At 39.5% G+C, this 22,168-nt stretch overlaps 1 protein-coding gene across 1 annotated transcript in view; it reads left to right on the plus strand.

Annotated features, from left to right (window-relative positions):
• Positions 1-22,168, plus strand: part of UNC13B (unc-13 homolog B) — a 263,053-nt gene that overhangs the window by 93,476 nt on the left and 147,409 nt on the right. Inside the window, exons 4-6 of the mRNA XM_047065931.1 lie at positions 3,186-3,303; positions 4,237-4,360; positions 15,638-15,711. Coding sequence (XP_046921887.1) covers positions 3,186-3,303; positions 4,237-4,360; positions 15,638-15,711 — 316 coding nt within the window. The remainder of the gene's footprint in view (positions 1-3,185; positions 3,304-4,236; positions 4,361-15,637; positions 15,712-22,168) is intronic.

A 22,168-nucleotide genomic window follows, 5' to 3' on the forward strand; every position in this document is an offset into this window, starting at 1 on the left:
AAGAAAATGTATTAAAATTGCTGTGAGATTTGAAGTTGAAAATAAAATTGCTTTACAAGTATTATAGTGCATCTCAGAGGCGCAAAGGGATGATTATTTTCTGGTAGATACATTCCAATCCTTTGGACTTTTAATAAATTGTTTCTTATAATGCCATTTAGGAAACTTGTTTATAAAGAGTTAAAAGGTAAGATTATGAGGTGTTGGGCTAAGATAGTAGTGGAAAGGATAGTTAGGAGAAGAAGGAAAGAAGATGTTAAGGAGGTAGACTTTTCTTACATGATTGGAGAGGTGTTATGCTATTTACTAGGATACCGGACATAATAAGGTCAGTTGTAGACAAGCTTATATTTAGGGTTCTTACAGGACTAGTAGGAAGAGAGGTACAGAAGATGGTTAGGAACTTAAATGTGGCACTCAGGAAAGAAGTCTGGATTGGAGAAATATTTTGATCAGTTGGAGCTGTAGGTATAGATGAGAAGGCTTAGGGAGAGAGTGAGTAAATTGGGGAAAGGGCCTGGGGTAAAGCCTGGAGAGCACCAGCATTTAAAGTGGGACAGAGGGAGTGAAAAAGAAATGAACAGAGAGATAGAAAGAGAAACAGGACATAGTGGTGTCCTGGAAGCTGAGAGAGAACTGGGGCTTCAAGAAGAAAGAAGGCAAGTGATGTCACATTTCTCACTGGTTGCCTCTCTCTCAAGATTATAAACCATATTCATTCCCTTTCTCAGTTGCAATGTTGTGAAAATGAGACCATGCGTTCCTTTCTTTATACATGTAGTGTGCAAAGTTAGCTATGAGTGGTTTATTCAAGTCTCTTCCTGTGGCTATGACATATAAACCTAGCAATCCTACTTTCTTCTGATCTCCAATTGCCAGTAATAATCACTTACTATTATAACTCTTCACAGTATGTGAAACCTAGCCATCAGCAGCCTCTCATCAGCATAACTAGCTTTATTTATTCTTATGTGTTTATTTTCAAATTTCCCCTGCACTTCCTCTTTCAACCTTTCTGTTATACGTGTGAATTTTTTTCATCTCCCACCTGGAGATGCTGTGAAGTTTGCTGTCTCCTCTGTTACCAATGGATTTTATTAGCTACGTTTTCCTCTTTTCTGCTCTTATTCCTTATTCATCCTACCCTGTTCTTTTGTCACTGGCGGCTCCATTGCTGGTCTCTTGTTTCTCTTTCTCCTTTTTCCTGATGTATTATGTGTCAGTATCTAATACTCATTTTTGTATTTCTCATTATTTATCTTTAATATTTCTGTATCTTATTTCCAGGACTAGATTATTCATTAAAGGAAAATTAGGGAGGGCATCTTTACTTAGAATTTGTTTAGCCCAAAATCTTATATACAGGTATGCACATATACTGTTGATTAATTAATAGAGAAAAGAAGCTCCCCCAGAGCTCTGGGGACAAGGCATAAACAGAGCTCTCAGACTTCTTTTAGTTGGGTCTGCTGAACACACATAGGTGAGATAAGAAACTTATTGTAGAAGATATCCTCATTGTTTGAGTTTTCTTCCCCAGGTTTCCTTGCAGAAAAGATTTTTTTTCTTTATCCAAGTTAAGCTGTAAAGACCTCTATTTTTTTCATCAATTGGATTGAGATGTTGTTTAGGACTTGCATTAGGAACATTACGTATGTATCCCCGTGCAGTTTTTCTTTTCCAGATTAAAGAGATGTGGGGTTGTCATGTTTCTTTTCTAAGGCTAATCGATTATTTAGGCTGAATGAAACTGTGTGACAGAAAGCTTAGTTTTGCCACACTGTGAAAACCTTAACTGAGTGGGTGAGTTTAGTCACCTACTTTGTGACTTTGAATAGCTCTACAGTTAGCTTGGAAGGTTTTAGAGACAGGAATTGGGTCCTGTATTGTGTGTCTTGCCCATAGCACCAAACCATATGTATTATATGTGCTCAGGAAGCATTAATTAAATAGACAAATGAACTCATTAGTACATTGTTCTATTGTATTTATGTAAAGGTAAATTTTCTTTGCTTCACTTGTTTTCAACACACTTGATGAGAATTCTGTGGTTGTAATACCACATCCTAAACATGTGAATCTGAGAACATGTATCTTTAGAACACAGAAACCAAGCTTTCTCTGAAGTGTGAACTTGAAACTTTAGGTGATGAATAGCTATTGTCTTCTTGAGAATAATACCTTTCTGCTTTTTCTTCTAGAATTGGCCTTTTCTCATCTTTCTTACATTTCCTTTCAAATAATCCTGTATTTCAATAAGCACTTTTTGGAGAATGTTTTTAGCATTAATGTAAGTGGTTGTTCCACTTTAAGACTACAATTTGAGTTAGCCCTTCTAAGTTGATAATCTACCATGTATGATGCTGTTTTTGCTTACTGGTTATGTGGTTCTTTCTGGAATGATTTCTTTTCGGAAAAAAAATTTCCTAGTTATTATAGGAAAATCACTGTGTCAATCACTCTCCTGTGATAAACATTTTGTTTATATGTGACATTGTCTACTTTAACTGATAATGACCAGTGGGTTCTCCAGGGGCCGAGTGATGTGAACTGGCACACTCTAGTGTCCCTTACCTGCCTCTGACCACAAGGACCCATCACAATTAGATATTCTCAGGGGCCCTTTTGCTTCTGCTTAGAATCCCTTTCGTAAATTTTGTTAAGAAGCTTTGATTTTTCCTAAGTTTCCTGCATATAGTTTGTAAGTGTAAGTTGAGGGCGGTGTTACTATTCATAATAAAACTGTTTAGTATGTAGAGACTGTAAGCATGCAGACCTGGCATTAATGACCTCCTTACCTACCTTAATTTTTTTTGTGTGTGACAATGCATTAATCTAACCATGTTTGTAGCTCCAGAGGAGAGGGAACAGATGGACAAAGCTTTTTGTTATGGATACTTACATAGTTTTCTAGGAACCTAAAGAATGGTTGTAGTGTTCTGGGACATTTTGATTTTCCCTGATGATAGGATCCTGGTGAGAAAGTATTTAAGGTTTAGCAAAACCTTGAATATAGTAGATATATGATTCATATAATCTGGCTTTTTTTTTTTTTTTTTAAGTAACCTCTACACCTAACACGGGGCTCAAACTCACAACCCCTATATCAGGAGTCACATGCTTTTCCTGAGCCAGCCAGGCACCGCTATCTGGCTTTCTTTAAAGGGCTTTCTTCTTTCCTTTAGTGAGATTAGTCGCCTGGACCTGGGTCTGAGTGTGGAGGTATGGAACAAAGGACTGATCTGGGACACCATGGTGGGGACCGTGTGGATTGCACTGAAGACAGTTCGTCAGTCGGATGAGGTCAGTCAATGCATTGCCCATTTGGAGGTACATTTCTAGCCCGTGCTTATCTCCATTCTACCTCCATTCAGCTAATACTCATCCATGTATCCATGCATCTCAGATTGCTCTGTCCTCCACCACCCCCCCCCCCCCCCACTTCTAATTGGTGAGCACTATCCTGGGATCAGTCTCATTAAACTTCCTGAGCCTGGGTCCTGAACTCTGCTTTAATTCTTTAAGTCACTGGTTCCCAGGGAACTGGTTTCAGTCGTCCATCTTCCACATGTAAAAGAGTTTAAGGAATTACCATGCGTGGCAATTTTCATTCATACTATCTCTATACATTATTTCCAAGACTAGTTTTCTACCTCATTTCTCCATAGACACCCTCACTTTGAACCTAGGAGAATATGTATTGTATTCCTGTTTAGCTTTAACCTTGACAATGTTTTCTCTGGGAGTAGGGATAATACAGGTGTGCCTCTCTTTCCTAAATTCTTTTAGTTCTGGCTAAGTCTCTACTTCCCCAGGCAGACTAGAAGTTCATTTTTATTGTGGCCCCAGTTCAGGTCTACTTTAACTAGCAATGTGAGTAGCTCTCTACTGATTAGAAGTGGTAACACATTTTAAGTGATACACTCATTAAAAATTGTGCAGATTAAATAATGATCTATGGATATGTTTGGTTTTTGAGTGTGGTACTCTGGACTTCTACCTGCAGTGGGCTTGCAGAGAGCTGAGCACAGTGAAAGCTTCCTTCCACCAAAGAAGGAGAATGGCAGCCACATGCAGCAGAGGCAGGTTGTGATGGTGGTGTGTTTGCCTCATCAGGATGTGAGTGGTCCTCAGGAGCTCTCCAACAAGGAAATTTAGAGAAAACACCAGCTCTTAAACCAGGAGGAGGAGAGCCATGAAAGGAGTAAAGTTTAATCTCAGATCTCTGTTTTCTAGGAAGGGCCTGGAGAGTGGTCCACGTTGGAGGCAGAGACACTGATGAAAGATGATGAGATATGTGGAACTAAAAACCCAACTCCTCATAAGATTTTGCTTGATACAAGATTTGAGCTGCCTTTTGGTGAGTCTGTCAGATTAGACATTAAAAACCATTTAACACTTTTTAATGTATTATTAACCATTTTTTGCTTGTCTCATTACTGTATTTTTTGCCTTGTCTGCTATCTCTTTTGAGGGCATTCTGTCTTCTACCTTATTCCCTATAACATCTAGTCTAGGAATGGTGCAGACTCTAGAATGGTGCTCATTAAAGAATCCACAGTAAATGCACTAAGTTTTCTGTGACTGTTCATTTTAATGACTTAGGAAATATTTGCTTGTTCGAGAACATCAATGACTTATTCTTTTGACAATTTAACATACATTATTTTGAAGTGAATATATGCCTTATGATTTATCAATTTAAACATTGAAGTAGCATTGATAGAAAAGCTATTTAAAAATAAATTTTAGGAGTGCCTGGGTGACTCACTTGGGTGACTCACTTGATTTCGGCACAGGTCATGATTTTGCATTTTATGGGTGTGAGCCCCATGTTGGGCTCTGTGCTTCCAGCTCAGAGCCTCGAGCCTGCTTCAAATTATGTGTCTCCCTCTCTCTCTGCCCCTCCCCTGCTCGTGTTCTGTCTCTCTCCCTCAAAAATAAATGTTAAAAAAAATACAAATAATTTTTAAAATAGGAAAAATACATGTTAATAGCAAAAAATAAGTTTTTTATATATACAGTTTTGCTGGGGAGTGGATTTCTGGGCTCCTCACACTGTCAGTCCATCCCTCATTGCGTTTTATTTAATTTATTCATTTTTATTTTAAGTAGGCTCCCTGCCCAATGTGGGCCTTGAACTGAGAACCCTGAGATCAAGGGTTGTATGCTCTGCAGACTGAACCAACCAGGTGCCCCTGACTCATTGTATTTTAAAGAGACCTTCTTCTCTTTCAACACTGCATCACGTATGTTGTCATTGGTGGCGGTGTACATTTCTGTCTAGATTTTGAGTTTCATGAGGGGTCTTGTGTACTTTTTTTTGGTAACTGTAGAGTTTGCTTGGCACATGATAGGTGTCTGATAAATGTTTTTTTGAATAAATGTGAAGGTAAAATCTCAGATAAGTCTGTCTTTGATCTGAGTTAACGTGAATGTGCTAAGCTTGTGCCTCTGTAATAACCACATTTGGGATTCAGTATTAAAAGCTTAATAAAGAGTCCTTTGGGATTCTGGGAAGATGGCGGCGTAGGAGGACGCTGGGCTCACCGCGCGTCCTGCTGATCACTTAGATTCCACCTACACCTGCCTAAATAACCCAGAAAACCGCCAGAGGATTAGCAGAACAGAGTCACCGGACCCAAGTGCAGACGAGAGGCCCACGGAAGAGGGTAGGAAGGGCGGCGAGGCGGTGCGCGCTCCACGGACTGGTGGGAGGGAGCCGGGGCGGAGGGGCGGCTCGCCGGCCAAGCAGAGCCCCCGAGTCCGGCTTGCAAAAGCGGAGGGGCCTGACGGACTGTGTTCCGACAGCAAGCGCGACTTAGCGTCTGGGAGGTCATAAGTTAACAGCTCTGCTCGGAAAGCGGGAAGGCTGGAGGACAAAGGGAGGGTGAGCTGCGGAGCCCCCAGACAACAGAGCTCAGTTTGGCGCGGAACAAAGGCGCTCGCCAGCGCCATCTCCCCCGCCCATCCCCCAGCCAAAATCCCAAAGGGAACCGGCTCCGGCCAGGGAAATTGCTCGCTCCGCGCGAACACCCAACTCTGTGCCTCTGCGGAGCCAAACCTCCGGCAGCGATCTGACTCCCTCCGGCTGCCACAGGGCCCCTCCTGAAGTGGATCACCTAAGGAGAAGCGAGCTAAGCCTGCCCCCCCTGCCGCCGTGCACCTTGCCTTCCCACCCCAGCTAATACGCCAGATCCCCAGCATCACAAGCCTGGCAGTGTGCAAGTAGCCCAGACGGGCCACGCCACCCCACAGTGAATCCCGCCCCTAGGAGAGGGGAAGAGAAGGCACACACCAGTCTGACTGTGGCCCCAGCGGTGGGCTGGGGGCAGACATCAGGTCGGACTGCGGCCCCGCCCACCAACTCCAGTTATACACCACAGCACAGGGGAAGTGCCCTGCAGGCCCTCACCACACCAGGGACTATCCAAAATGACCAAGCGGAAGAATTCCCCTCAGAAGAATCTCCAGGAAATAACAACAGCTAATGAGCTGATCAAAAAGGATTTAAATAATATAACAGAAAGTGAATTTAGAATAATAGTCATAAAATTAATCGCTGGGCTGGAAAACAGCATACAGGACGGCAGAGAATCTCTTGCTACAGACATCAGGGGACTAAGGAACAGTCACGAGGAGCTGAAAAACGCTTTAAAGGAAATGGAAAACAAAATGCAAACCACCACGGCTCGGATGGAAGAGGCAGAGGAGAGACTAGGTGAACTAGAAGATAAAGTTATGGAAAAAGAGGAAGCTGAGAAAAAGAGAGATAAAAAAATCCAGGAGTATGAGGGGAAAATTAGAGAACTAAGTGATACACTAAAAAGAAATAATATACGCATAATTGGTATCCCAGAGGAGGAAGAGAGAGGGAAAGGTGCTGAAGGGGTACTTGAAGAAATAATAGCTGAGAACTTCCCTGAACTGGGGAAGGAAAAAGGCATTGAAATCCAAGAGGCACAGAGAACTCCCTTCAGACGTAACTTGAATCGATCTTCTGCACGACATATCATAGTGAAACTGGCAAAATACAAGGATAAAGAGAAAATTCTGAAAGCAGCAAGGGGTAAACGTGCCCTCACATATAAAGGGAGACCTATAAGACTCGTGACTGATCTCTCTTTTGAAACTTGGCAGGCCAGAAAGAATTGGCACGAGATTTTCAGGGTGCTAGACAGCAAAAATATGCAGCCGAGAATCCTTTATCCAGCAAGTCTGTCATTTAGAATAGAAGGAGAGATAAAGGTCTTCCCAAACAAACAAAAACTGAAGGAATTTGTCACCACTAAACCAGCCCTACAAGAGATCCTAAGGGGGACCCTGTGAGACAAAGTACCAGAGACATCACTACAAGCATAAATCATACAGACATCACAATGACTCTAAACCCGTATCTTTCTATAATAACACTGAATGTAAATGGATTAAATGCGCCAACCAAAAGACATAGGGTATCAGAATGGATAAAAAAACAAGACCCATCTATTTGCTGTCTACAAGAGACTCATTTTAGACCTGAGGACACCTTTAGATTCAGAGTGAGGGGATGGAGAACTATTTATCATGCTACTGGAAGCCAGAAGAAAGCTGGAGTAGCCATACTTACATCAGACAAACTAGACTTTAAATTAAAGGCTGTAACAAGAGATGAAGAAGGACATTATATAATAGTTACAGGGTCTATCCATCAGGAAGAGCTAACAATTATAAATGTCTATGCGCCGAATACCGGAGCCCCCAAATATATAAAACAATTACTCATAAACAGAAGCAACCTTATTGATAAGAATGTGGTAATTGCTGGGGACTTTAACACCCCACTTACAGAAATGGATAGATCATCTAGACACACGGTCAATAAAGAAACAAGGGCCCTGAATGAGACACTGGATCAGATGGACTTGACAGATATATTTAGAACTCTGCATCCCAAAGCAACAGAATATACTTTCTTCTCGAGTGCACATGGAACATTCTCCAAGATAGATCATATACTGGGTCACAAAACAGCCCTTCATAAGTTTACAAGAATTGAAATCATACCATGCATACTTTCAGACCACAATGCTATGAAGCTTGAAATCAACCACAGGAAAAAGTCTGGAAAACCTCCAAAAGCATGGAGGTTAAAGAACACCCTACTAACGAATGAGTGGGTCAACCAGGCAATTAGAGAAGAAATCAAAAAATATATGGAAACAAACGAAAATGAAAATACAACAATCCAAACGCTTTGGGATGCAGCGAAGGCAGTCCTGAGAGGAAAATACATTGCAATCCAGGCCTATCTCAAGAAACAAGAAAAAGCCCAAATACAAAATCTAACAGCACACCTAAAGGAACTAGAAGCAGAACAGCAAAGGCAGCCTAAACCCAGCAGAAGAAGAGAAATAATAAAGATCAGAGCAGAAATAAACAATATAGAATCTAAAAAAACTGTAGAGCAGATCAACGAAACCAAGAGTTGGTTTTTTGAAAAAATAAACAAAATTGACAAACCTCTAGCCAGGCTTCTCAAAAAGAAAAGGGAGATGACCCAAATAGATAAAATCATGAATGAAAATGGAATTATTACAACCAATCCCTCAGAGATACAAACAATTATCAGGGAATACTATGAAAAATTATATGCCAACAAATTGGACAACCTGGGCGAAATGGACAAATTCCTGAACACCCACACTCTTCCAAAACTCAATCAGGAGGAAATAGAAAGCTTGAACAGACCCATAACCAGTGAAGAAATTGAATCGGTTATCAAAAATCTCCCAACAAATATGAGTCCAGGACCAGATGGCTTCCCAGGGGAGTTCTACCAGACGTTTAAAGCAGAGATAATACCTATCCTTCTCAAGCTATTCCAAGAAATAGAAAGGGAAGGAAAACTTCCAGACTCATTCTATGAAGCCAGTATTACTTTGATTCCTAAACCAGACAGAGACCCAGTAAAAAAAGAGAACTACAGGCCAATATCCCTGATGAATATGGATGCCAAAATTCTCAATAAGATACTAGCAAATCGAATTCAACAGCATATAAAAAGAATTATTCACCATGATCAAGTGGGATTCATTCCTGGGATGCAGGGCTGGTTCAACATTCGCAAATCAATCAACGTGATACATCACATTAACAAAAAAAAAGAGAAGAACCATATGATCCTGTCAATCGATGCAGAAAAGGCCTTTGACAAAATCCAGCACCCTTTCTTAATAAAAACCCTTGAGAAAGTCGGGATAGAAGGAACATACTTAAAGATCATAAAAGCCATTTATGAAAAGCCCACAGCTAACATCATCCTCAACGGGGAAAAACTGAGAGCTTTTTCCCTGAGATCAGGAACACGACAGGGATGCCCACTCTCACCGTTGTTGTTTAACATAGTGCTGGAAGTTCTAGCATCAGCAATCAGACAACAAAAGGAAATCAAAGGCATCAAAATTGGCAAAGATGAAGTCAAGCTTTTGCTTTTTGCAGATAACATGATATTATACATGGAAAATCCGATAGACTCCACCAAAAGTCTGCTAGAACTGATACATGAATTCAGCAAAGTTGCAGGATACAAAATCAATGTACAGAAATCAGTTGCATTCTTATACACTAACAATGAAGCAACAGAAAGACAAATAAAGAAACTGATCCCATTCACAATTGCACCAAGAAGCATAAAATACCTAGGAATAAATCTAACCAAAGATGTAAAGGATCTGTATGCTGAAAACTATAGAAAGCTTATGAAGGTAATTGAAGAAGATTTAAAGAAATGGAAAGACATTCCCTGCTCATGGATTGGAAAAATAAATATTGTCAAAATGTCAATACTACCCAAAGCTATCTACACATTCAATGCAATCCCAATCAAAATTGCACCAGCATTCTTCTCGAAACTAGAACAAGCAATCCTAAAATTCATATGGAACCACAAAAGGCCCCGAATAGCCAAAGGAATTTTGAAGAAGAAGACCAAAGCAGGAGGCATCACAATCCCAGACTTCAGCCTCTACTACAAAGCTGTCATCATCAAGACAGCATGGTATTGGCACAAAAACAGACACACAGACCAATGGAATAGAATAGAAACCCCAGAACTAGACCCACAAACGTATGGCCAACTCATCTTTGACAAAGCAGGAAAGAACATCCAATGGAAAAAAGACAGCCTCTTTAACAAATGGTGCTGGGAGAACTGGACAGCAACATGCAGAAGGTTGAAACTAGACCACTTTCTCACACCAGTTACAAAAATAAACTCAAAATGGATAAAGGACCTAAATGTGAGACAGGAAACCATCAGAACCTTAGAGGAGAAAGCAGGAAAAGACCTCTCTGACCTCAGCCGTAGCAATCTCTTACTCGACACATCCCCAAAGGCAAGGGAATTAAAAGCAAAAGTGAATTACTGGGACCTTATGAAGATAAAAAGCTTCTGCACAGCAAAGGAAACAACCAACAAAACTAAAAGGCAACCAACGGAATGGGAAAAGATATTTGCAAATGACATATCGGACAAAGGGCTAGTATCTAAAATCTATAAAGAGCTCACCAAACTCCACACACGAAAAACAAATAACCCAGTGAAGAAATGGGCAGAAAACATGAATAGACACTTCTCTAAAGAAGACATCCAGATGGCCAACAGGCACATGAAAAGATGTTCAGCGTCGCTCCTTATCAGGGAAATACAAATCAAAACCACACTCAGGTATCACCTCACGCCAGTCAGAGTGGCCAAAATGAACAAATCAGGAGACTATAGATGCTGGAGAGGATGTGGAGAAACGGGAACCCTCTTGCACTGTTGGTGGGAATGCAAATTGGTGCAGCCGCTCTGGAAAGCAGTGTGGAGGTTCCTCAGAAAATTAAAAATAGACCTACCCTATGACCCAGCAATAGCACTGCTAGGAATCTACCCAAGGGATACAGGAGTACTGATGCATAGGGGCACTTGTACCCCAATGTTCATAGCAGCACTCTCAACAATAGCCAAATTATGGAAAGAGCCTAAATGTCCATCAACTGATGAATGGATAAAGAAATTGTGGTTTATATACACAATGGAATACTACGTGGCAATGAGAAAAAATGAAATATGGCCTTTTGTAGCAACGTGGATGGAACTGGAGAGTGTTATGCTAAGTGAAATAAGCCATACAGAGAAAGACAGATACCATATGGTTTCACTCTTATGTGGATCCTGAGAAACTTAACAGAAACTCATGGATGGGGGAGGGGAAGGGAAAAAGAAAAAAAAGAGGTTAGAGTGGAAGAGAGCCAAAGCATAAGAGACTCTTAAAAACTGAGAACAAACTGAGGGTTGATGGGGGGTGGGAGAGAGGGGAGGGTGGGTGATGGGTATTGAGGAGGGCACCTTTTGGGATGAGCACTGGGTGTTGTATGGAAACCAATTTGTCAATAAACTTCATATAAAAAAAATAAAATAAAGGGTCCTTTTTTTTTTTTTTTTAAAGATGTTTATTCATTTTGAGAGAGAGAGAGTGAAGAGAGAAGGGGAGGGAGAGAATGCGAAGTAGGCTTCACACTGTCAGTGCAGACTCCAACGTGGGGATCAAACTCACAAAACTCTGAGATCATGACCTGAGCTGAAACTAAGAGTCTGAAGCTTAACCAGCTGAGCCACCCAGGCGCCCCTGAAGGGTCCTTCTAAGGAAGAATTTTAGCTTACAGAATACCATATTGTGGCAAAGGAATTTTCTTTTGGGTATTCAGAAACCTGTGAAATATTCTGTTCAGTTATGTACTATTATCTTTTAAAAATAGTAATATGTGGGGCGCTTGGGTGGTTCAGTTGGTTAAATGTCTGACTGTTGATTTCAGCTCAGATCATGATCTCATGGTTCACGGGTTTAGGCCCCATTTTGGGCTCTGTGCTGACAGAGTGGGATTCCCTCTCTCCCTCTCTCTCTACCCCTCCCCTGTGTACTCTCTTTCTCTCACTCTCTCTCTGAATAAACACAAAATACTAATGTGTTTTTTTATGATGTGGAAAGTTCAGAAAATACAGGTTTGCAAAGGGACATTAAAATTTCTAATCTCTTTTTTACGTGTTGAGATGTTTTGTTTCTTTTATTTTTTTATGCACATAATATAGTTTTTCCTATAAAATAGCACTGTATATATTACATTCTGACCTGTTTCACTAATTACATAAATAAATGCATATAAAATAAATGCTATTCCTTTATAATTTCCATGGTTGATTTTTTATTGTGTGAATACACAATGATAATAAAAGTAGCATTTGTTGACTAATTACTGTGTGTCAGTGAGTATATCACTAAGCATTTTTGCATATTTCCTCGTATAATATTCATTATTTAAATCCTTCGAGGTGGACCTAACTATTGTCTCCTTTTTAGAGATAAGGAAGCTGAGGCAGAGAGTATTTAAGTCTTTTGCCCAAGGTCACATAGCTAGTAAGTAGTAAAGCCAGAATTTAAACTCCACTGACTTGGCTTTGGAACCTGGGCTTTTAATTTAAACTATAATACATTTAACCGTTCCTCTGGGTGGGTATTTTGATTTTTCAAAGTTTGTGCTGTTATAAACAGTAGTGCAAGAAACATCCTTGTAGCTCTATGTTTTTTAAAAACTATCTTGTGGGTGAGGCAGTGCACAGTGGTTTAAAAGTTACCTGTTGAAAATTGAGTCTTTGTCACAAATATGTTCTTTTACTTACAGACTACCATGATTAGTACTTTCTTGTGTATCTTTCCAGAGCTAGTCTTTGAATATATAAGTATATATATAAATGTCAACCTCTTTTAAAAATACAAATAGTAGGGGTTGCCTGGGTGGCTCAGTTGGTTAAGTGTCCAACTTCGGCTCAGGTCATGATCTTGTGGTTTGTGAGTTCAAGCCCCGCATCAGGCTATCTGCTAACAGCTCAAAGCCTGGAGCCTGCTTCGCATTCTGTCTCCCTCTCTCTCTGCCCCTCCCCTGCTCGCACTCTGTCTGTCTCTCTCTTTCTCTCTCAAAAGTAAATAAATATTAAAAAAAATAGGATTTTCTAACACATTTGCTACACCTTGCTGTTATCCACTTAATAATGTACCTTGGTGAATCATTCTACATCAGAACATATAAACAGCTCTTCCTCCCCTCTCATTTCTTTTTAACAAGTGTGGAGTACACCATTTTATGGATGAGGAAGAACTATATAAATTAGGTTGTAGATTACTTGAAGGTTTTATTATAAAACTTTAAAATGTTGCCACCAGTTGCTGAAGAGCTGTTTCAGGGGAAGGAGGTGAACGTTTGAACCAGAGGGACAAAGGAGAAAGGCCTGGATTTGATTTCTTCATGTGGACTACTGAAGAATATATCTATTTAAATGTCTCCAAAGTTGATCTGATCCATATATTGCCTACGTTTTCTCTTTTGTGTTAGATATACAGATGTACTTGATGTTTTTATTTTATTTTTTTAATTAATTTATTTTTTTGTTTTTAAGTTTATTTATTCTTGAGAGATAGAGACAGAGCATGAGCAGGGGAGGGGGGCGGGGGAGACACAGAATTCGAAGCAGGCTCCAGGTTTTGAGCTCTCAGCACAGAGCCCAATGTGGGGCTCGAACCCACGAACCGCGAGATCATGACCTGAGCCAAAGCCAGACGCTTTATCGACTGAGCCACCCAGGCGCCCCAATGTTTTTATTTTTATTATTATTTTTACTTAATGTTTTATTTTTTTTAAGTTTATTTACTTTTTGAGAGAGCGAGAGAGAGAGAGAGAGAGTGTGCAAGTGGGGGAGAGGCAGAGAGAGAGGGAGACTGAGGATCGGAAGCATGCTGCCCACTGACAGCAGAGAGCGCAGTGCAGGGCTTGAACTCCTGAACCAGGAAATCATGACCTGAGCTGAAGTTGGTCGCTTAACCAACCGAGCCACACAGATACCCCTTACTGATGTTTTTAAGAGATTTTTTTTTTTGGAAGTTGTCACAGTCTTAATTGATTGGTTAATTGGTCAGTTTTAAATATATAGAAATGAGGATATAACCTTATTTTTTCTTCTTTTTTAAAAAACTTTATTTTGAGAGACTGTGTGCACACACGGCAGTGGGGAGGGGCAGAGAGGGAAGGAGAGAATCTCAAGCATGCTGTGGGCTGTTAGCACACAGCCCAACTTGGAGCTTGATCCCACCAACCTCGAGATCATTACCTGAGCCAAAATCAAGAGTTGGTTGGCTGAGCCACCTAACCGACTAAGCCACCCAGGTGCCACTAGAGAGAGAATCTGAAGCAGCCTCCATGTACAGTGCAGAGCCTGAAGTGGAGCTTGATCCCTGACCCTGGGATCATGACCTAAGTAAAATCAAGAGTCAGATGCTCAACCAACTGAGCCACTTTGGCGCTCTTTCTCTTTTTTTGATAGTAGCCATCCTATTGGGTGTGAAGTGGGATCTTATTGTAGTCTTGATTTGTATTTTTCCTAATGATCAATAATGTTGAACATCTTTTCATGTGCTTATTGGTTATTTGTATATCATCTTTGGAGAAATGTCTATCAAGTCCTTTCTTGATTTTTGAATTGGGTTTTTGTTGTTCTTGAGTTTGAGTTCTCTATTCTGAGTGTTAATTCCTTATCAGATACATTTTGTAAATATTTTCTCTGTCTATGGGTTACCTTTTGATTCTGTTGATAGTGTCTTTTGATGCAGAATTTTTTTTTTTTTTTTTAATTTCATGAAGTCCATTTTGTCTGCTTTTTCTGTCATGGCTTGTACCTTTGGTGTCCTCTCCAAGAGATCATTGCCAAATCCAACATCACTCAGATTTTGCCCTATATTTTCTTAGAATTTTATACTTTTAGGTCTTCAGTTTAGGTCTTAATTCATTTTGAGTTAATTTTTTGTATGTGGTGTTAGGTAAATGTCCAACGTTCTTTTTGCATGTGGATATCTAGTTTTCCCAGCACCATTTGTTGAAAGATGCTTTTCCCTATTGAGTGTTTTTTTTTCTTTTAAGATTTTATTTAATCTCTATACCCAACATGGGGCTCAAACTCACAACCCTGTGATCAAGAGTCACATGCTCTTCTGACCTAGCCAGCCAGGTACTCCTGTTATTGAATGTTCATGGTACCCTTGTCAAAAAATCATTTGACTATATTTTATTTCTGGGCTCCCTATTCTGTTCCATTGTTCTATATGTCTGTGCCATGTTGTTTTGATTACTGTAGTTTTATAGTAAGTTTTGAAATTAGGAAATGTGAGTCTTCCAGTTTTGTTCTTCCCTTTCAAGATTGTTTTTGGCTATTTGGAGTTACTGGGATGCCCTATAACTTTTATTTATTTTTTTCCCTTATGAGTTTTAGAATGGGGTTTCCTATTTCTGCAAAAGAAATCATTGAGGTTTTGATAGTGATTGCATTCAATATGTAGATCACACTGGGTAGTATTGACATTTTGACAATAAGTCTTCTGATCCAGTGGGAATAATAGAATATTATTTTGTTTTCTGTGAAGATGCAAGATCATATTCATGTCAAGAACCAAGCCCACCAGTAAAATTGTCCATCACTTTCTACCTTGATTATTTGTTGGAATAAAGGATTATTGGTGCATGATCAAATTATTAACCTCGTAATGTAATTTCTTCTTTTTCATGGTAGATATCCCAGAGGAGGAGGCCAGATACTGGACTTACAAATTGGAGCAAATCAATGTCTTGGGAGCTGACAGTGAGGTAGGAATTGCATTATTTATGTTACAGAGATGGGAGAATATTTCTTTTCTTTTTTTTTTTAATTTTTTTTTTAAATTTTAGAGAGCGTAACTGGGGGAGAGGGACAAAAGGAGAAAGAGAGAATCTTAAGCAGGCTCCATACTCAGAATGGAGCCTAACATGGGGCTTGATCCCACAACCCTGGGATCGTGACCTGAAGTGAAATCAAGAATCGGATGCTCAACCGACTGAGCCACCCAGGCACCCTGGAAAAAATTTCTTTATAGGACACTTTATAGTTTGTCAAGGGAAGAGGACCCAAGAGCATGTTGAAGAATGAAAGAATTTAAGCTACATTAAAGAAACAAGAAAGCTGGAAGATCATTGGACATTTAGAAGGATCTATCTCCCACTTTTTCTATTTTTCTCATTGTTCCCCATTAATGGCTGAGTTGGCACTAGTCTGGCTCTAGACTTTTTGGGTGGGAGCTTATACTAGGGAAACTGTTCTCTTGTTACAGAGATGAGCAGAAGGCATTTCTTTTGCTAATTTCCAGATGTTTGGCATACAGTTGACTCTTGAACAGCGTGAGTTTGAACTGTATGGGTCTAGTCATACACAGATTTTTTCTGATATAGTACTGTAAATGTAATGTGTAATAATGCAAACGTATATGATTTTCTTAACATCTTTTTTCTCTAGTTTATTGTAAGAATACAGTATATAATACATATAACATACAAAACATGCATTGACTCCTTATCGGTAAGGCTCAACAGTAAGCTATTAGCAGTTAAATTTTGGGGGGAATCAAAAGTTATATGTGAACCTTTGCCTGTGTGGAAGGTTAATGTTCCTAATCCCCCATTGTTCAAGAGTCAACTGTTAAGGGTGCCTTGGTGGCTCAGTCGGTTAAGCATTCAACTTCGGCTTAGGTTGTGATCTCATAGTTTGTGAGTTCAAGCCCTGTGTTGGGCTCTGTGTTGACAGGAGCCTGCTTGGGATTCTCTCTCTTTGTCCCTCCCTCCCTCCCTCCCTCTCTCTCTTTCTCTCAAATAAAATTTAAAAAAGTCAACTGTAAATTGTTATTTGTATGTTCTTTTTAGGGATGCTTAGACTATTACATTGCTTGGCCTTGTCTTATCTCCAGAGATAACTCTGGTGCACAAAAGGAAACACAGACAACTCAGTCTGGGCCATCAGGAATGGGGGATGTTTTTGTTATTGCTCGTGGAGGAAAAAGATAAGATTTTCATTTTTGGACATTTTGGGCTGTTACAAAATTGGTCTGATTATAAGGTAGAATTTGGAATGCCAACAGATATTTCAATGGAAATGTCTGGTAAGCAACTTCATGAAAGAATATGAAGCTCAGGGTGTTAGATAGGGTGAGGAGCTATTGGCATAGAGTTAGGATTCATGAACATAAAGGTAGCATTTGAAGTCCCAGGAATAGAAGAACTCACTCATGTAAAGTATGTAAAAAAGTATTTTTAAAATTTTTTTATTTTAATATTTTTTTTTTTTTTAATTTTTTTTTCCAACGTTTATTTATTTTTGGGACAGAGAGAGACAGAGCATGAATGGGGGAAGGGCAGAGAGAGAGGGAGACACAGAATCGGAAACAGGCTCCAGGCTCTGAGCCATCAGCCCAGAGCCTGACTCGGGGCTCGAACTCCCGGACCGCGAGATCGTGACCTGGCTGAAGTCGGACGCTTAACCGACTGCGCCACCCAGGCGCCCCTTTAATATTTATTTTTGAGAGAGAGCGAGAGGGAGAGTCGGGGGGGGGGGGGAGTGCAGAGAGAGAGGGAGACACAGAATCTGAAGCAGGCTCCAAGCTCTGAGCTATCAACACTGTGCCCATTGTGGGGTTTGAACCACGCACAGACCGTGAGATCATGATCTGAGCCCAAGTGGGATGCTTAACCGACTGAGCCATCCAGGTGCCTCTGTAAAAATTATTGAAGAATAACAAGGGGGAACATCAAATGTAGAATATGGAAAAACAAGAGATGGAGAAGGAACTGAAGAGAGCAAGTAGAAAAAGAAAAAGGCTCGTGGAACAAAGGGTAAAAGGGTTTTAAGGCAGAAATTCTTGATACTGTCCGATGTTAATGAGAACAAAGATGATGAGTAATGGAGTTGTCACATTTGGCAATTACTGACCAATATTTGTGGATTAGTTCAGGATTCCAAAATGAAGTGTTTTGATGAGTGTATTAGTTTCCTAGGGCCTCCATAGCAAAGTGCTATTAACTAGGTGGCTTACAAAAACAGAAATTTATCCTCTCAATTCTGAAGGCTAGAATTCTGAAATGAAGCTATTGGCAGGGTCAGTTCCCTGCTGGACGTTCTGAGGAACTGTTCCATGACTCTCTTCTGCCTTCTGGTGGTTTTCAGTAGTTCTTGCTGTTCCTTGGTTTGAAGACACATTGTTCAAATTTCTGCCTGTTGCCACTACCTCCCTGTGTGTCTCTGTGTCTCCTCACAATGTGTTCTCTTTGTGTGTCTCTGTCCAAATTTACATTTATCTTGTAAGGGCAATAGTCACTGAACTAATTTGATTACATCTGCAGAACCCCATTTACAAATAAGGTCACATGCATAGGTACTGGGGATTAGGACTTCAACATATTGTTTTGAGGAACACAGTTCAACCCGCAGTGAGTTAAATCACAGGTGAGAAAATGGAATTTGTGACAAGTGTCAGGGTTTTTTCTTAATTCACCTGAATCCTCTCTAGGCTGCCTACTATTTGGACTATATAATTCTTCTTATGCCCCAGCCAGTACCTCAACTTTTCTCTGTTAAAAGTTCCAATCTTTCTTCTCTCCTTGATACATGCCAAATCCACTCTTTTTCTCACTTTACCCTTTGTATTTTTTTGTTTTCCCATAGCCTGGGTGTAGAGTGGTATGCATTTTCCAAACTCCTATCTTCTTTGTTTACTTAGTAAAGAAACAGATGGCTGGGCACCTGGCTGGCTCAGTTGGTAGAGCATGTGAGTCCTGATTTCAAGGTCATGAGTTCAAGTTCCATACTGGGTGTAGAAATTACTTAAAAATAAAATCTGGAAAAACCAAAACATTGTGCTTTTGATTTTATAGGTTTTGCTGTGTGTCACTAGGCAGAATCAGATGAAGAGGTTAAAACAATAAAAAACCAAATGTAACTTCAGCAAATAGGGAGGAATTTTATAAGTTCTAAAAATGGTGGTTCTTGGCCTGTGGTTCTCAACTTCCTTTAAGATTTTTGCTTTTTGTTTCTATTCTAGGATTTGGAGTTCACTAAGTTTACTTCTTTCATCCCTCCCTATATCACCTGTTGTTAATGTTTTTAATAACTATTAAAATATAGTTCATAAAGCTCACACATTTAAAGTATAAAATTTAGTATATTCAGAGTTGTACATCCTTAGAACATTTGCATTACCCCGTAAAGAAATCCTATGCGCTTAGCCATCATACTCCCAATTCTCTCATCCTCCTTAGTCCTAGGCAAATATCTACTTTCTATCTCTATACATTGACTTATTGTGGACATTTCATATAATGGAATTATACAATATGTGGTTCTTTATGATTTTCTTCTTTCACTTAGCATAATATTTTCAAAATTTCTTCCATGTTGTGGCATGTACACACTACTTCATTCTGTTTCATTGTCAAATAATATTCCATTGTATGGTTATACTACCTTTCATCCATTTATCAGTTGGTAGACAATTAGATTATTTCTACTGTTGTGGATAATGCTGCTATTAACATTGACGTACAAGTTTTTGTTTGGACATAGGTTTTCTCTTGGGTATACACCTGGGAGTAGAATTGCTGGATCAGATGGTAACTATGATTAACTGTTTTAGAAATTGCCATACTTTTTCCCAAAGTGGCTGTACCATTGTACATTCCTACCAGCAGTGTATAAGGGTTCCGTTTTCTCCACATTCTCGCTAACACTTGTTGAATATGGCCATCATAGTAAATGTGAAGTGCTATCTTATTGTGATTGCTACTTTATTTAAAAAATTTGTTATTGAAATTTCCTAACATGAAAAGTAAGTAGAATTATTCCTCTCTTTTTGCTGTAGTGTTTTAACACCAATCTCAGACATCATCTTGTCTCACAAATATGTGAATATGTGTACATCTTTAATAGATAATGCCTTTTTATATGTAGATGAAAAAAACCACATACCCTTCATCACATTTAACAATAATTTGTTTTTTAATGTTTTTATTTATTTTTGAGACAGAGAGAGACAGCATGAGCAGGGGAGGGGCAGAGAGAGGGGGAGACACAGAATCCGAGCAGGCTCCAGGCTCTGAGCTGTCAGCACAGAGCCCGACACAGGGCTCGAACTCAAAGACTGTGAGATCATTACCTGAGCTGAAGTCGAACGCTTAACCAATTGAGCCACCCAGGCGCCCCTAACAATAATCTCTTAATGTCATGTCCCACCTAGTAAGTTCAGATTTCCATTATTGTCTCAAAGATACATTTTCACAGTTGATTTGTTCAGTTCAGGATCCAAACAAGTTGTTCACATTTGGTTATTATGTCTAGTAAATAATTTTTATTCTGTAACTTTCCCCTTCCCTCATTTGTTTTATAGAATCCTGCATATTCTGGATTTGGCTGATTATATCCCCAGGGTTTTATTTACCATGTTCCTCTATCTCTGTTCTTTTAAACTAAAAATTATATCTAATAGTTCAAGGATTAGATTGAGACTTAGACTGAAGTTCTTTTTTGGTAGGGAGATGGTGTCTCATCTCACTTTAGTGATATTAAAATTCAACAGTGGAGAGGCACTTACTACTTGCAGTTACTTTCACAATAAACATCATACATGTGAAAAAAATTCAACAGTGGGTTCAACTGGTGTCAGCCAGTTTTATCCATAATAAAGCTTTCCCACCAGTCTTCCCACTTGGTTTTAGCAGCAGATAATTATTATTTAATTAGGGCTTGTAAAATGATGATTTTCTAATTATATTACCCCTCCAACCTTTATTTACTATGATTTGTCTGTGAAAAAGGACTTTCTCTTACAGCTCTTTCGTTCACTTGTAATAAAATCTGTACAAGAAAAACATTCTCTTTTGTTGTTTCTTTTTAAAAAAATGTTTTGGGGGCGCCTGGGTGGCGCAGTCGGTTAAGCGTCTGACTTCAGCCAGGTCACGATCTCGCGGTCCGTGAGTTCGAGCCCCGCGTCGGGCTCTGGGCTGATGGCTCAGAGCCTGGAGCCTGTTTCCGATTCTGTGTCTCCCCCTCTCTCTGCCCCTCCCCCATTCATGCTCTGTCTCTCTGTCCCAAAAATAAATAAACGTTAAAAAAAAAAATTAAAAAAAAGTTGTTTTTTTTTTTTTTACTTTTTGAGAGAGAGGGAGAGAGACAGCGTGCGCGCGTGGGAGAGGCAGAGAGAGGGAGACACAGAATCCAAAGCAGGTTCCAGGCCCTGAGCTGTCAGCATAGAGCCTGATGTGGGGCTCAAACTCATGAACTGTGAGATGGTGATGCGAGCTGAAGTTGGGTCGGATACTCAACTAAGCCACCAAGGTGCCCCTCAGTTTTCAAAATAATAGGAAACTTCTCCAGGCAATGAATGTGTTCTCTTTTTTTTAGTAGTGTATCATTATGAATTTATGGGTTTTGATATTATTGATTTGTTTCAATCCATTACAGTCATTATTCTTTTTGATACTAAAATCATCTGCTCTTTCATTAGTGGTATCTCCTTCATGTTGGCTCCTGTGTACTTTTTTCTGTTTTTATCATGGAAAAATTTTAAGGAGACTTAAAAGTAGAGGGAATAATAAAATGAAACCAGTACACATATTCCCAAGATTCAGTAATTATCAAGATCTTGTCATATCATTTCAAAAACACAGTATAGAGTCTTCTTAATTCTCCGGTGTGTATTTAACAGTTCCCATCCACTGGAACCCCTTGGGTCAGAAGTACTAAGTCAAGACTGGCTTAGGGATCTACCACTTGACAGAGTTGGATTGTACCACTATTACTTTTCCTCCTCACGGACCATTAGGTTTTCACTATTATAAATGTATGCTGCAGTGAAGATCTTTGAGCCTTATTTCTGTATGTTTATGAATGAGGATTCTTTGGATATATATATACCCAGGAAGTAGAATTGCTTGGTTGTGGGATATGCTCTGTTCAGCCTTACTAGATATTGCTCAATTGTTCTCCAAAATAATTGTACCAATTTATATTACATTTCCTGCTGCTTTGTATACTTACTGATACTTGCTACTACCAGATTAAAAGTATTTGCTAATCTAATGAGTGTAGAGTATTATTGTTTTAATTTGCATTTGTCTGTTTATTGGTGACATGCAGTCATTTATTCAACAAATAAATTACCAAACACTAAATACCAGTCACTGTTTTTAGATGTTTGGTAAACACCAGAGGTTGAACAAAGATCCCTGTTCTGATAGATCAAATAGG

Source organism: Lynx rufus, unplaced genomic scaffold (assembly GCF_022079265.1).
Source record: "Lynx rufus isolate CCGP_SWC_20201006 ecotype Redwood Valley unplaced genomic scaffold, mLynRuf1.p SCAF_10, whole genome shotgun sequence".
Taxonomy (NCBI): Eukaryota; Metazoa; Chordata; class Mammalia; order Carnivora; family Felidae; genus Lynx; species Lynx rufus.